The sequence below is a fragment of the Scomber japonicus genome, chromosome 2 (genome assembly GCF_027409825.1).
Source record: "Scomber japonicus isolate fScoJap1 chromosome 2, fScoJap1.pri, whole genome shotgun sequence".
Lineage (NCBI taxonomy): Eukaryota > Metazoa > Chordata > Actinopteri > Scombriformes > Scombridae > Scomber > Scomber japonicus.
Window position 1 is genome coordinate 22358924 of NC_070579.1, and position 16715 is coordinate 22375638.

General features: G+C 41.0%; 1 protein-coding gene across 1 annotated transcript in view; it reads left to right on the plus strand.

Annotated features, from left to right (window-relative positions):
* Positions 1-706: 706 nt before the first annotated feature.
* Positions 707-16715, plus strand: part of si:dkey-92j12.5 (multiple PDZ domain protein) — a 34975-nt gene continuing 18966 nt past the window's right edge. The window contains exons 1-19 of the mRNA XM_053326586.1: positions 707-719; positions 1422-1588; positions 2781-3008; positions 3306-3374; positions 3887-4009; positions 4178-4261; positions 4536-4643; positions 6100-6202; positions 6401-6492; positions 6887-7100; positions 7416-7490; positions 8076-8155; positions 8385-8531; positions 9574-9759; positions 9932-10093; positions 10469-10678; positions 11441-11611; positions 12980-13103; positions 15391-15589. Of these exons, the coding sequence (XP_053182561.1) occupies positions 707-719; positions 1422-1588; positions 2781-3008; positions 3306-3374; positions 3887-4009; positions 4178-4261; positions 4536-4643; positions 6100-6202; positions 6401-6492; positions 6887-7100; positions 7416-7490; positions 8076-8155; positions 8385-8531; positions 9574-9759; positions 9932-10093; positions 10469-10678; positions 11441-11611; positions 12980-13103; positions 15391-15589 (2555 nt within the window). The remainder of the gene's footprint in view (positions 720-1421; positions 1589-2780; positions 3009-3305; positions 3375-3886; positions 4010-4177; positions 4262-4535; positions 4644-6099; positions 6203-6400; positions 6493-6886; positions 7101-7415; positions 7491-8075; positions 8156-8384; positions 8532-9573; positions 9760-9931; positions 10094-10468; positions 10679-11440; positions 11612-12979; positions 13104-15390; positions 15590-16715) is intronic.

Here is a 16715-nt window from a genome sequence, read left to right on the forward strand (position 1 = left end):
GCAGTTAGTGTTGCTTTAACACCGACAGGAATAAGATATAGATTTCATTAGGCTACTGTGAAGGGCATATAAGTAGGTACCGCGATACCCCTCGTGCCTATCAATGGCCCCTAATTAGATTTTAGATGAGACGTTGTCATTTCCAGCCCATCGTTTTGCAAATCAAATTATGTCATTGGTATCATGCTTTGAAGCTATACAGGCTTCCCCTCAAGTCAGAATGGTCGGGAGGCCATGTGTCGCTGTTAATTACCATCAGTGGCTGATAAAGGCTTTTGGAGGAGATTTAAATCCTGCTAAAGAGCATTAGTTGACAAGCAAGGCGCTTGCAACCATGGCAAAGGCCCTGGAGGAGAGGATGTCGAGGTAAAATGATACATGCTGCAGAAATGTAAAATAAATATTGGTTCATTAATTAGTCATTTGCTCATGAGGAGTGGAAGGCAATCAATGTTTGTTTTTTTCTGCAGAAATATAAAAAAAATAAAAAACAAATATCTTCAAGGAGAAATCTCAGCTTGGCACTTTTATTCCACAAATATGCTGTCAACTTCCTCACAAAAAAAGACTATGTGCACAAGGTCATGTTAAAGCGGAAAACTTTTGTTTTTGTTGCTGTTACAGGTGCCAAACAAAGAAGAATGATGTTCAACTGAGACAGAAAGTCGTTAGGACGCAATTCATCTGAACAATCTGGCAGGCTGCGATGGAAATCATGGGTATGTGTATTCAGTTGCTTGCAGATGTAGAGTAGTGCACTGTTTTAGTGTTCATGTTCCAGTAACCTCAGTAAGGTTGCCCCACAACAGTCATCATCAGAGGTTTACAATGAAGCTGTCAGGCATGACTGCTGCAGCCAGACGGGAGGGAACAGTTACATGCGCAGGTGGCACAGGACTCACAGTCTGGTCGGTAGTCAAAACTTTGTGGTGAGGAGTTTACAGGGTCTTAACCCTCTGCCACATGTAATTACTGCAAGTGAGGCTTGTGCTCATTAGCTGTTGCTCTGCCAAATAAACAAGTGCAGTGTGACTTGATGCAGAATTTAAGGTTTCCCCCTCTTTTTTCAGAATAGCACACCACCTTTTAACCCTTTTTTAGCCCTCCTGTAAAGAAATATTTTATTTTGGACACAAGTGATCCCAAACATCCTTGTTCAATGGATGTATACTCATATATAGATACTAAACAGACATTAAATAAAATAAACAGACATTGTATTTTATCAAAGCCACTATGCAAGTTTTAAGTAAACTCTTTCATTTTGCCACCAGAACCTGTTAAATATTGACATTACATGGCTTATTATCAAAAGTCTGGGTTTGTATTAATGTCACACAGCAGCTGTGGGGGCTAATGAAAAGCCAGCCTAGAGAAATCCTGCTTCTGAATGACACCAATGAAACACAATTTCTCTGCAGACACTCAGTGTGCCTTGGAGGCTGTGGAGCGGCTGCAAGCCAAACTGAAGGAGAGAGGGGAGGCCCCCACACAGGAGAAACTCTCCTTGTTAAAGACTGTCCTGCAGAGCCCCCTGTTCCATCATATACTCAGCTTACAGCAAGCTCAGCGGAAGCCCCCAGCAAAGGTACAGAGCGGACATGAGTGTGTGGGTGTTTGGTGTATATTGAATGGTGGGGAGGGAACTGGAGTCAGTCCCAAAATACTGAATGCAGGAACCAAACTGGATGAGTAATCAGCTTACCTAAGCTTACCACTAAAGCCCCGAGAACGAGAGAGAGAGAAGGAGAGAGCAAGATAGAGAGGGGAAGCAGGGAGTGGCAATATATCATGTTGAGGAGTTTGTTTGTTTATGACACCATCAATGGATTTAACTCATTTGTCAGTGGTAAGCATTGTGGCTTGGGTCAGTAATTACCTGTTGTAGTGTGCTGTAATAGGCTAACCCAATAAGCCCAAGTCTTTACACTAACAAACACACACACATGCTCATTATTACATTAGCCTGTTAGCATTTCTGCATTCCAGGAAACATCGCACTGGATCATGTCAAATGTCTCTAGATTTTTATCTGGACTGACAATGGCACAGTTTTAATTGGTTCCAGTCTTGTTTCTTACAAAAATGACAGGTTTTTATATCTAGTATAGGGATATATGTGCAAGTCAATGGAGTGTGAAGTTGCTTATTAGTATATTTTTAGTGCTCCAACAGGTCTGATAGTGCAGCTGCCTACAAATATGAAATAAGCATCTACTGAAACTCCCTTAGAAACTTAGAAACAGGAAATCTATAAGACAAAAGGGAGCAGTTTTGGGTTATGTGACATTTAACAGAAGCCTTTATCTCAGTTCCTTGTGTTCCTACTCGTCTATCGTTCCCCTCCTTTCTCAATTTTAACCTTATTTCTGTTTGGGGTTTTTTCCCTTATGGCTAACACACATTTACCCTCCCTCCCCCCACCCTCTCCACTCATTTTTCTTCATTGTCTCATGCCAACAATACCCTTTTTCTCCCCACTTCTTTATCCTTTCTCTTTCCCATCCCTCCATCACTATCTGACCCTCATCCTGTTCCTCTCTGTCTCCATATCTCCTTTCCTCAATTAATGTCTCCACCATCTCCCTATCTTCCTGATCTATTTCCCTCCAAATCTTTCTCTCTTCCTTCCCTTGCATCCTTCAATCCTTCCCACATGTATCTATTCTCTCTCTATCACACCCAATCCATCCTCCCCATTTAATCCTCTACCCTCCTCTTTCCACCCCTCCATTTGTTTCCTATCAATCCCTCCCCTGCGGCTCTCTCAATCCTAACAGGGGAAGGGCATTTCCAAATCTGTGTCCATGAACTGTGGCCCATGCCAGGGCATGGTGCTGGATCTGAAGACGCTGAGTCACAGCGACTCCTACACATGGGCCATGGAAAACAGAAGACCCAGCACGGCCAGATCCTTCCACAAGAGTGGTAGCATCTCCTCTTTGGGCTCACAGGAGATGTCCTTTACTGACATCTACCCAGAAAACTGTGTTCCCACTGAATCTCAGGTACCTAAAATATCCATCATAAACATGTGGTTAGGAGTTCAGTAATAGGAAGCAATTTATTCCATAAGTCCATAAGCCAACCGAATATATAGTATTTTTTTTTTATTGTAAAAACCAACACATCACCATTCAAAATGTCACATTTCACATTTGAGAATATCACATTACATTATAAAACTCAAGCACTGTGAGATATTACATAGTCTGAGGGTTCCATCCAGTTATAAGAGGCTGCTCAACTCACCCGATGTCATTTCAGGTTTGCTTTTGTTTTACACATGACATTTATTTTTTTAGTACTGCACTCCCCCTCGAATACCCCGATCCATGTCAATGGGGAGAAACTTGTCTGCTATTGCTCATGAGGTACTGTAAGCTCACATGTGACGTGTTAGCTGGTGTGAGCTGGTAAATGTGTGTCCGTGGATGTAGATAGTTAATGGAATCAAACATGTTTTGCCCTCCCTTTGATGTTGTTTCACTTTTTCTTTGAACAATTTAATTAGAATATCAGAGCGGAAATGATTAGTCAATTAATCAATTAGTTGGTCGACAGAAGTTTAATCTACAACTATTCTACAAATCGAGTAATTGTTTTAGTGATTTTTTTTAAGCAAAAATGCCAAAATTAGGTCATCCAGCTTCCAAATCTGACATTTTTAAACTTTCATGTGTCATACATGACTGTAAACTGAATATCTTTTAGATGAACAACAAATTTTTCTAACATTTCTTAGACAAAACGATTAATCGAGAAAATAATTAGCAGATTAATCAAATGAATGACAATAATTATTAGTTGCAGACCTGTAAAACATATTCTCTCTGTCTTCCACTCTCTATCTTCCTCCTTCTTGCTCTAATGACTGTCATGTCAGAGGCGTCATGTGGAGATGATAGAGTTGATCAATGATGGGAAGGGTCTTGGCTTTGGCATCATAGGAGGGCGCAGCACAGGAGTCATGGTCAAGACCATCCTTCCAGGAGGAGCTGCTGGACGGGTAAATCGAGCTGTTAGTAAATCCCATAACCAAACTTTAATCAGCCAGTTAAAGCAGTAGTTCAGCCTTTTGGGAAATGTGCTCATGTGCTTTTTTGACACGTTAGATGAGATAAAAGTGCAACTAGTGTGCTTGCATGAATTTTGTTATTGTTGTCTTGTGTCCCAGGATAAACGTCTGCGTAGCGGAGATCAAATCCTGCGCATTGGAGATACAGATCTGGCTGGCATGAACAGCGAGCAGGTGGCACAGGTGATATATCCATTTGTAGATATTTACGAAGCTAGACAATGGGATACTTTTTTTTTCTCTTACATAATGATGACATTTTATGTAATTGATGTTAAAAAAACAGCTAAAACCAACATAGCAGCCTCATCTCATTTTGTGTTTGTGCAGTATAGTATGCAAAGCTGTTTTCCAGGACAGCTGTCTAAATTTAATTTATATCAAATGTATGTTATTTATTTATTCATTGTCACACACAATCTAATTTCATTCTTTCACAAATGACCACCTGGCCCAGGTGCTGCGAAATGCTGGTACCAAGGTGAAACTGCTCATCGCTAGGGATATTACCAAGGACAACCACCTTTCGTCTCCTGTCCTCAGCCAGGGCAGCTTGGATGACAAGGTGTGTGTGTGTGTGTGTGTGTGTGTGTGTGTGTGTGTGTGTGTGTGTGTGTGTGTGTGTGTGTGTGTGTGTGTGTGTGTGTGTGTGTGTGCACGAACGCAGCGGACGCCTGTGTGCACACTCGTCTCAATGTACAAATAATTATTGTGTCTGGCAAGCAAGAGGAAAAAGTTTTTTTGACGAATTGAAAAAGTTGTTTTAGAAAGGCTAAACACCAGCAAATATGGATTGCAGCAGATAATTTTGTTAGGTAAAAATGTATTCTGAATTTAGGAAACTTTTAAACTTTACAATGCTGTGTTGCGGAGTTTTGGACAAATGGCATCTTCCCCTGCAGGTGTCCCTACCCTGGATGAATGAATTCAAGAAGAAATGGATCTATAATGTTAGAAGGTTAATAATAAATATGAGACAAAATTAAAATTCTAATAAATGTGAACATTTATTCAATAACCATGGAATCTGCGAAATATTCTAGTTATGTGTTATAGGCATTCACATGTTATAGGCTTTAACGCGTGTGTCAACGCCTGCGCTGGCATAAAATGCCCCTGATAGTGTGCATGCGTGCATGCGTGTGTGTGAGAGTGTAAGAATAATAGTCCATATTTCACCATGTTTTATGTGGATGTCCAATCAGTGTTGATGGTAAATGTAGTCAGTTGAAGCAATAAATTCCTCAGTGTGTGTTATACTGACTGGCTGAGTGTTCCTGGTGGTAGAGCCGTACCAGCAGAGCCTACATACCAGGATGCATTGTGCACGAGCTTCTGGCATCCAACCACCACGCTGAAATGCATTGCTGCAGAATGATTTGGTTTATTTTGGAATCGTAGGTCAATTTGAGCAAAGCTGCCAAAAGTCACTGTTTGTTCTCAGCAGCTCAGGTTCTGGATGGTCCCGGCCGGTCGTGTCCTCTTGCACAGCTAGTGCAGCTGAAGTCTCAGCCTCTCTCCTCTGCATTTCTTCTGCCGTATACTCTGGCTAAAATATGGGTGACTATCCAAGTCAGCCAAAACAGTCTATAATGTATCCTCGTCCATATCATACTCTGCTCTCCTATTTTAGGATGCCATTTTTGCTGTTGGAAACATAGCTAGTTTGCAATACAAGTGAAGAAAACAAGGAAGTTTTGTTTTTGAGCGGCGTCTAGAGCATGCCCGCTGGCCTGCAGCCTGTAGTTCTTCCTTTCCCCCAACTGCATCACTGTACACATCAAATGACAGTGCTGGTGCTGGAAGAACAACAGATTTTGCATCCCCAGAGCCATAGAGAACACTGCCAACAACTGCAGGTGTTTTTCACACTATATCCCTGATTCGGATAGACAATAAGGTTGAAAATCAGTGAAATGGTTTTTTCACATTTTTATGTAAATAACTAGCTATTGAGTAACATGTTTTATTTGAATCCAAAAAGATGTACATACTTTTTTTCTTTCTGTCCTTTTGTGCAGCTCAATGACATGGACGACGACTATGAGTTCAGTGTGCAGTTCACTAAAAACAACCGGGGCCTGGGATTCACTATTTCTAGCTACATAGGAGACCTTAACTCAGGTAATATTATCTACTGTAAGCTGTTTAACATATTGGCATATCAGTTAAGGATTACTGCTCCAATATAAGTTGATGGAAACAAAATAAATAATAAATGAACATTATCCCTATTATGCAAGCCAATAATGATGCTGTGTGTTGAGCTGACGAAGAAAAAATATCAATGCTAAATGTTTTTTTTCATCCTGTTCTCCTCAGTTTACAGCGCTGGCGTGATAGTAAAGAGCATAGTGAAAGGCAGCACTGTCGATCAAGATGGACGCATCCACCTTGGAGACATCATCCTGTCTGTGAGTTCCAGTAAAAACACAGCAGATGGCTTTTTTTATTGTGCTCTCTGAAGACAAATACCTTGTTGTCTCGAATATATTCTCTGCTAAATCTTAACGATTTCAGCATCTAAAAATCTGCCCAGTTTGCAACTTTTAGTAGTTCCATAAACATCAATTAGGGTCTTTTTTTAGCTGATAAAGGGAAATTCTGCTAGTTTTACATTAGCCCTATCCAACTCTTCATCATTTCATCATGTTTTTACCTATGCTTTCCATCTTACTCTTTTCTATCTTTGATTAGTATCGATTTTTTTTTACTTTACAATTTAATTTACCTGTGCTTATTGTCTCTCCATCCCTGTGTCTACTTTCTGATTCTTCTCCTCATCCATAATCTGTCTGTTTCCCTTAGGTTGATGGGCTGAGCTTGCAGGGCTGTAGTGAGCAACGTGCAATGGAAGTGCTGAGGAGGACAGGGCCCCTGGTCAGGCTAAGGTTGCTGAGGAAAGCCGTCCGTCTGAGCCACATCTTGCCCCCGGCCCCTCCCCTGCAGCCCCTCCGACACTCCCACAGTTTCCATGAGGGCAATCCCTACAGAGTGGGCCTCAACAAGATTCAGGAGACAGGTGCTTTGTGCTTGAAAGAGAGGAACTTATTGGATCAGGGCTATCATGAGGGCATCAGTTTTGACATTGAAAACATGTTAATAATCTAGCATGTACTTATCCACAGGTGCTACCTTAACTGTTGAGTTATATCATAACCACACTTGTCACTTTTGGTGTTTTTTTTAACCTGATGATGCCCTTTGATAACGTTTGCATGATTTAATCTCTCAAATGCTTGCTGTGAACTGTGTACATTATTTTTTATTTAACTCAAGTGGGTTTGTGTATATGTGTGTTTGGATCTGCACTCAAACATGTTTCCCCATCTCCAAGGAATCTGCTCACTGCGTGAAATCTCCCGGAGAGCAGCATACGCCAACAGACGACCCCAACATGATTCCAGAAACAGTAAGCTCCCCTTTCCCATACTGCACTGCAGTCTGGAACTGGATCATGGGACTTAGTCTGATATGCTGAGTGGGCTCAGGGAACAGCAATGTGGCAGTGAAGCATACTCTTTGATGGGATTCTATTTATAGTGTTGTGCAATGATGTGTTTATCCAACTCATTCAGCTCATTCCAGATGATTTGTCTCTCACCCCGCCTGAATATATGGCTTTATTTAGACAAGGATTTTTGGGCTTGATTAGAAAGCACAGCCAAATAAGCCCTGATTGCTGTGAGGCTTTAATAGATGAACAAGAAAACATTTGTTTGCCAAGAAATCAGATGGTGGGTGTGAATACGCACGCCTGTGTGCCAGTACTGTGTGTGTGTGTGTGTGTGTGTGTGTGTGTGTGTGTGTGTGTGTGTGTGTGTGTGTGTGTGTGGTGACATTCTGCTTCGTTTTCACACAGATCCTATTCTCTATTGATAGAATTATGTAGGGCTAGGGCAGTGTTACTGGGGTGCTTGGTGTGTGCATGTTTGTGTCTGTTCTCAGTGCTTGTGTGATATGGGGGTAAGTTTTCTATGTATGTGTGTGCATACAGGAGTGAAACTGACGCAAGCTGAGGAGGAAGACCTGAGGGGGAGGTGGCAGCATGCAGTTGGACCCCGATATGAAGTTATTGTATGTCTCTCTGTAGTAAAGAAATGTATTACACTCATCAAACAATAAATGCTTTATTCATTTCCCCTCTACAATACTACACGTAATTATCCATGTTATGAAAAACCCAGTTTCCTTTAAAGACTGACACCTACACATCCCCTATACAGCCCTCTTACCCATCAAACTGTACTTCCCTGCTGCTTTTTTTCCTGTCTTTACCATCGCTCATTGTCACCATCACTCTTAGGTTTGTCAGCTGCAGCGTTTCAGTGAGACAAGTGGTCTCGGCATCAGTCTAGAGGCTCGGGCAGGACATCACTACCTGTGCTCTGTCTTACCTGAGGGGCCTGTTGGTCAAAGCAACAAGGTCTTCAATGGAGACCAGATACTTGAGGTAACTGACTGACACCATAAATCCTTTCAACCAACTGTTCTGCAACTTATCCTTTAGTCATCTAAGAAACATAGTTATGAGAACATGTAAATTAGAACAAGATGTGGTCTGCGTAGGACTGATTATATTGCCACATCTGCGGGATACACAGTTGGATGACTAATAAAAAGTACCCCTCATCGACATATCTTTAGTTCACAGTAGTGTAGTTTCTGACATGTGTCTGCCTTTCATTCAAGCAGTTAGTAATGGCAGTAATCAGTGGTATAAGAACAGCAAGTGTATAAACCTGGAGTGGGAGGCTTATTGCACACAAAAGACATTTTGTATGTGTTTCTGATAAACAGTAATTAAATGACCATTAGTTTCTCTTTAAACCTGCATAAATCTACTTTTTGGCCACTTAGGGGTAGCACAATAAGATATAAATACAACAGTGACCTTTTATCACCTCATAAAGTTGATATGGCAAACATTTTAGCAAGAAATTTAACATCATCAAGAAGTTCACGCAACAACGCTCATCACTTACCGTGATGAGGAGTCTAGTACATTATCTTAGCAGTACAGAAAATACTGCAGACTGGCTTGTGTCCCTCCTGTCTTTGCGTGTATAACACCTGTGTCTTTCTGCAACGCTTTGATCTCCCCCTAATGACACCTGTATACCAAAGCCATTGTTCATCTACTTTTTAAAAATGAGCTTCACTCAATTTAGCAGACCCATATCAGTTTCAACCTTAATTGTGCTTGCTATGAGTTGGTGTTTAGGTGTTGCATTTTTAGGACTGCCTGGTCATGAACACACACACACACACATACACACACACACACACACACACACATGTAATAATATTTAACACTCTAAATGTTGTTATTTTAATGTTTTTTTTTAAAAAAGTATTACATATAGCATCTTTAACCTCTGACAAACAGCACAGCTGGTTTTTTTCCACAGCTTAAAGCATGACTCAGCAAATCACTGACCTTAGGAATATCTATTTTAGAAACTCTGTATACACAGTATGTATCTTCCTGGCAGGTGAATGGGATCCCGCTCATTGGAGAGACACACAGGGAGGTGGTCAATATCCTGAAGGAGCAGCCGATGTGTATATGCCTGGTGTGCTCTCGCATTATACCCCCTGCAATTCCCGACAGTGATGAGGAAGAGGATGATGATTCCCGTCTCACCCTGAAAGAGCTTCTGGCTGAGTTCAATGACAAGGTGAACACATGCATCAATGAACAGATGAGCTACAGAGGGAAGGATGAATAGAGGGATTAGTGTTAAGCTTTCACCTTAAAACTATATAAACATCAGAAATGTTTCACATCCTTTGCATTTGAAATCATATATCCCTTTTCTCTGTATTCTTACTCCTCTGCACTTGTCTCAGTTGGACCAGGGCTGTATCATACCCTGTCCTACAGCTGAGGACATCACCAAACGTGGCGTACCTCCCATGTCACCTCCGCTGGCCATGTGGGAGAGAGAGTCTCAGGTGGTGGAGCTGGAGAAAGGCGAGTCAGGACTGGGCTTCAGCATCTTGGACTACCAGGTCAGAGACATGCCCCGGAGCCTTTCTACAAATAGAAAAGACTGGAATAGGCGGCAGCCTAAGAATATCAGTGTTGGGCTGGATAGGGTGAACATTAAGATAATAGAGAAACATGTGAACCTCTATATTTATATATACTCTATAAAGTTTCAAGTTTTCAAATTTTGTATTACAAAAATATCCACTCAAAAATGAAGGCTTTCAAAACATGCAAAGAAATAGTAGTTTTACTCCAGCTGTTCTCCCCTTTATGGGACCATCTAATCCACTTGCTTTTCTTGTGTTAATACTGTGTCTAACGTATATTCAATTTTTACAGTACAGTATAGTATGTCTTCAGTAAACCATCCTTCCCATTCTTATGTTTAACTATAGGATCCAGAAGATGCCACTAAAACTGTTCTGGTAATCCGGTCCTTGGTGCCTGGAGGTGTGGCGGATCGAGATGGTGGCCTGCTTCCTGGAGACAGACTCATGTTCGTCAATGAGACTGATTTGGAAGGCTCCAGCCTCGATTATGCCGTGCATGTACTAAAGTCCACCGGCTATGGCCCTGTGCACATTGGTGTTGCCAAACCACTTCCGGTATGTGAAGAAAATAAATTTTGATATCATTTTATTAGTATTGTATGCCTTTATTATTTATTTGCTATCTGACAGTAGAGGGGAAACAAGGGGGGAGAGAGAGATGGGAATTACATAATACAAAGCTCCCCGGCTAGGTGCAAAATAGGATTACTGTCGCTGATAGCTAGCATCTTAACACTTCTTGAATCAAGAAGCATATTTCAATGTTTGAGTAAATTTAGTAAACTTTTGGACACATAATGATATCAAATAGATAAATATTATAAATAAATAATAATAATAATTATGATAAATAAATAAATAGTATGGCAAAATTTCTGACAATAGACAATTCATATTGTTTTCACAGATATATCAAGTGAAAATGCATTTATTATATGGGCCTCTACATGTTATATAATATTTTATATTAATAAAATCATTAAATACATGACATTTATGTCACAGATATGCAAGTTAATTAGTTAAATGTATGGTTTTCTTGAGGATATTTTTCAGCTTTTTGTTGTGGACTGTGGCTTAGTAACAAGGAACACAGAATCCAGTTACAGGCCGTCTGAATTTTTAATGCAGCTGAGAGATGAACACAATGCTTGACCACACTACAGATGGAGAGGGAAGGGGAGAGGATGGTGTCTAATTTACAGTCACCTTCTTTTAGTCTGTTTGCTTCCACGTGAATTTACTCACTTATAGCACGCTGCCATTTTTATTTTATGTACACTCCTAAATTTCAACTTCAAAATCTTGCATTCTCAGCTGGAATTGTGCGGTGGCTTGACGCCCATCTCGGAGAGGAGCGCTCGGGCTTCTTGCGATGACACTGAAAGCCACACTCAGGTCAGCCTTCTAGCTGAAGCAGCGGAGGCTAACACCAATACTTGCAACTCTGAGGACAACAGCATCATCCAGCCGTATTACACTACTACGGTATGTCATGTAACATTCATTTAACAGCAATAACAAAAACACTATTTAGTTTTATTGCTGGACAAATCTCTGCACATACTTTCTGTTTGCTTCTTGTCCTCTGTCGTAAAACAAAACAAAAAAAATCATATAAATAAGTCCACAGAAGAGTAAAGAGCATTGCAGGAAAGAAAGGAGAAAGAGATGCAACAAGCTGCATTCAATCCAGGGACATTGTGGTTCATGGTCAGTTTCTTAACCCCTAAACCACCTCTACACAAAACATTGTAAAAGATTTTGAGCCAATATTGCTCAGAGTTTGTCAATTGTTTGTATATCACACCAGGGTTCTTGTATATTATGTGTTGAACATAGATCTGGAATAAACAGAATTTTATAATCATGCATCGTAATGTAACAAAAATGCTGTAAATGACCTCTCACCTGATGCATGAGACTCACTAATTGAAATCTTCCCAGCAACAGTTACAGTAACCCTGCAGCAGTCTGAATCTTATAGTACAACACATAGGAAGCATTTCTCATCGCTTGCCATGCAAACCTGAGATTCTGTAGCCATTTTAGGTGCTCTAAAGGAGATTACCATGAGTGTCTGTTCTCTCTGTTCACATTCTATCGTTGAAGCTAAGAGCCAGCTGTATCAGTATCACTGGATCAGGTACAGAGAAAGTGCTCAGTGTCAAAGACTTGTTTCTCCATTGTGGCCTTAACTCAATCCTATTGAAGCAGCCATTTGTGCTGGCCTCTGCTTAATTACCAACAATTGCCTCTCAGTGGAAGTGCTTACTGCTTGCACGACATTGGTCCTTGGTCTAGCGCAAGAACATACTGTACTGACTGGGACACGTACAGAAATGCACACTGACACTCAGAGCAGCAAGTGTCAGAGTGTTCTCATCAAAGACACGCTTGTTGCAAAGGTAGCTTCAGAACTTCAGTGATGCTTGTACTTTCTGTGAAGGTTCAAAGAATATCTCCTTGCTGGCCCTTTTCTTTGTGAAGTGCCCTGGGGGACTATAGAAGTCTACCCTGCTGCATGTTTTACATCTTCGAATTACTCTAAAGGCCTTCACCCTGGACAGTTATAAGTTGTTTGAAATAATTTCCGTTTCACAGCAGGTAGCTGGTGCTTGTGATGATAGCAATGTAGGACTTAAGCACCGGGTAATTTTTGCAATATCCACTACTTTTGTAGAAGCTGCACAATTTGTTCCAGTGGTGTGCACATGCAGTATATTGTTAGAGTTCTCAGCCATTATTTATGCTCCCATATAGGCCTTTTTATTTGTTCACCAACCACCACTCTTAAATATGTGTGTGTTTGTCACCTCACCTATTCACTCATACCCTCTGTGTTCTCTCTCACAGGACAACCAGCTGCGTCAGCGCTTTGGCATCATGGAAGCCGACAATAGGCAGCAAGCACCGCCTCTGTCCCCCCGCAGCAGCTTTGAGAGGACAATCACTGTTGTCCGGGGCAACCGTAGCCTTGGTATGTTCTCCGTTATTCTCATGATGATGGTGTCTTGGTGTGTGTACGTCGCTGGCATGGCGATAATGGCGATAATAGGTGGTGGTGATGAAGACTGCCCTGAAGAAGAGTGATGATGAAGTGGTGTGGTCCTCATACCTTGGAGGAGACGATAACTCTGTGTGTGTGTGTGTGTGTGTGTGTGTGTGTGTGTGTGTGTGTGTGTGTGTGTGTGTGTGTGTGTGCGTGTGTGTGTGTGTGTGTGTATGTGTGTGTGTGTGCTTGTGCGTGTGTGTGTGTGTGTGTGTGTGTGCGCGCGTGTTTGTGTGTGTGCGTGTGCATGTGTGTGTGTGTGTGCGCGTGTGAGATCAGTGAAGAGGTTGAAGTAATATGAGAAGACATGAAGAAGTAATATGAAAACCAATGAGGATATCAATATTAATTTGAATGCTCATCTTAATATTTGTTTTTATACGCCAGTGTTGAGAGTACATTGTCTTAACTGCTCCAAGAGCAAGTCCAATTATTGGCAATTCAAACATGACAGGGAGAAGACAACAGGGTGTAAAGTGCTCCTGCACTTGCAACTAATAGCACCTTGCATCCAGGAAAGAAACCCATTTGTATTCTATAAAGATGCTCTAATAAAGCATCACACTACTTTTGTGTGTGTGTGTGTGTGTGTGTGTGTGTGTGTGTGTGTGTGTTTGTGTGTGTGTGTGAAAGTTCAGTGTTGTCTAAATGTTCATAGTTAAAGAAAACCAGGGTCAGAACCTACTGTGTCTGTGTGTCACTGAATTCTTTGGTTTCATCTGTTTGAAATATTGTTGGTGTTCTCGCTGAGATAGTTCATGTTGCATGTTTTTCTGGAAATCCAAACATGGAGGATTTACAGATTGTGTGTGTTTTTGTTTTTTTAAATATAAATATATTTGATTTTGAAAAAAATAGCTTTAATATGGGAGTTACAGTGTATAACTACCTGTAATGCTTGAATGTGGAAGATTTTTTATGAACAATTGTATAGTAGTACAATATTTATTTGTACTACTTCTCATTCTTCCTATTATTAGGTGCCATGTACAATTCTGTCCATTACGTAACTATGACTTTATGTCTAATTTTGGAGATGTGACATACTAAGAAGTTGGCACAGTGTATGGTGGGTTTGTACTTCAAGGGTTATACGGGTTTACGAGCAGGTTGTTAAAGATAAAGGTTTGATGGACTAAAATGAGGTCTTTTTTTCTTGCCTTGCCCCTCTAAAAATTATTAGGGTTTCCTATTAACAGCCTTTAGAATTCTTAACTTGAATGGTGTAGGGTAATTGCACTTAACTGTGAGTTTGTTGAACCCTCAAGATGTTTAGTACAGGTCAAAACAACTAGATTATCAAATACAAATAATGTGGGAGTTAATAGTAAGTTATTAACAGCAGTATTTGTAATAGAAAAATGTATGTTGACGCCATATTCTAGTATCTCAACTCATCTGGATCATTATTTCTTAAAACATCCACTCATGTCTTTGAAATGTGTGTCTTCTGGTTGTCCTGTCAGCGTCATTAGCTGTGTCTTCAGTTGATTGTATTCCAGGCACTATGATTGTATTGTAATTTGAATGTAATACCAAAAAATAATAAACTATTTATTTGATCAAAAATAAGCACAAAGTCATTTCTTTGACCAGCTTCAAATTATGTACGACCATAGTGTTGTGGATGTGCGTAGTCTTCCATTATAGTGTTGTAGACTAGACTGTCTAATTTGTAGCCTTTCCTGTCTGTGATGTGTGTATGTGCGTGCAAGAGGTGTGCGCACAGGTGGGTGTGCGTCCTGATTTACCTGCTTCTGCCTGTTTGCATTAATGAAGTGTTTGTGTAATCCGCCTAACGTCCAATGTGATAATGCCAAAGTCAGGTGTTTGTGCAACTGGTATGTGTTAACCCCAGTTACCTGTGCCCTATGCCCTCTCTGTGTGTGTGTGTGTGTGTGTGTGTGTGTGTGTGTGTGTGTGTGTGTGTGTGTGTGTGTGTGTGTGTGTGTGTGTGTGTGTGTGTGTGTGTACCTTATGCGTGCGTGACTATAAGGGATGATGCTGTGTAAATGTCAAGCATGTGTAGCCATGTTTGTGTGCTAATCTGCCTAGTGTCTGTCTTGATTATGCTGATTATGCCACTGTCAGGTGTTTGTTTGGGTGACTGTCTGTCTGTTTGGCATGCATTCAAAGCAGCCTTAGCCAACCCTCCACTCACCTGTGCTTGTGTGTGTGTGTGTGTGTGTTGTGCGTGCATATTGCATATTGGCAGGGATGTCGGTGAGTGCTATCAAGGACGGCTCAGGCATGCTGGTGCGCAGTGTGGTCCAAGGGGGCTCTGTTAGCCAGGATGGCAGGCTAGGGGTGGGGGACGCCATCTTGGCCATCAATGGAGAACCTACCTTCCAGCTGTCCAATGCCAAGGCCAGGGCCATGCTCCGCAGACACTCTGTCATAGGGCCAGAGATGAGGTGAGGAGACAGTCACTATTGGACATTCTTACAATATGCAGACAGTTTTGTTGCGAGCTGAAAAAAGAACAGGTGACGCTTACTCTTACATCATGGTGTTACTCATACAACTTCATGGGATCCCTAAGGGACATAAACGAGTTTACCTCACTCAACTTCCACTGGACCAACTGTTCTTAGTAATCCTTAGTCAGTATCCAAATAGACTGGGTGGCTGGATTTACATCACATTCTCTATAAAATAGATAGATAGATAGATTAGACTATTTAAATTGTGACAGTGTGAGCACAATACCAGGGAACCTGAAAACAAAGCTGCTAAATGGAATTACACCTATGCGTTTATTTTAATTAATTAAACTTTATGGTCATCTAGGAGGCTGTAGTTTGTGGTGCTGTTGGATTGTATAGCAGAGGTTTCTTTCACATTTCACACCCCAACACATCAGTCAGTATTCTGTATATCTGAATACAATTCAACGGCACCACAAAACTATAGCCTCCAAAATTATTGATTTACACTGTGCATCATTAGCTCAGAAGAATCAGCTATTTGCTACAGTTATTTCTGTTAGATTCATATACACTTTTACAATTGTGCCTGTGCAAAAGCAGAGATGTGCTCTGCTTGGTATATAAGTCGCCACTGTTCTTGGTATAAAGAGAATGTAGAAAGGTCCAGTGGGAATGTAGACAACAATAAAAGTAATTGAATACTGCTCACATTTTCTAGATCTACCCATGCAGATCTTGACAGTCTGTGTGACTCGAATAAGTGAGTATATGTACATTATAAATATAAGTATGTGCCCTCCGCAGTCACAAACATGACGTTCACTGCATCGTCACCTATAAATGATCTTGTCTGCAGTTGGGATCTCCATTACCACCTTGTTTTTGACGCTGCAGTCATAGTTGACTGAGGCGCTGCAGTCATGTTAAATTAGATTAGATGATGAAATTTTAAAGATTGCCTGAGGGGAAATTGGGTAAATTATTGCTTGTACTAACATCAGCAGTTATGGCTTCACATTGCTTGTTTGGCTGATTGGAGATGTGCTCCACTTCCACCACCCCACTGCCCTGCAAAACACCCACTCACTCTCTCAACCTCCCTCTTTCTCTT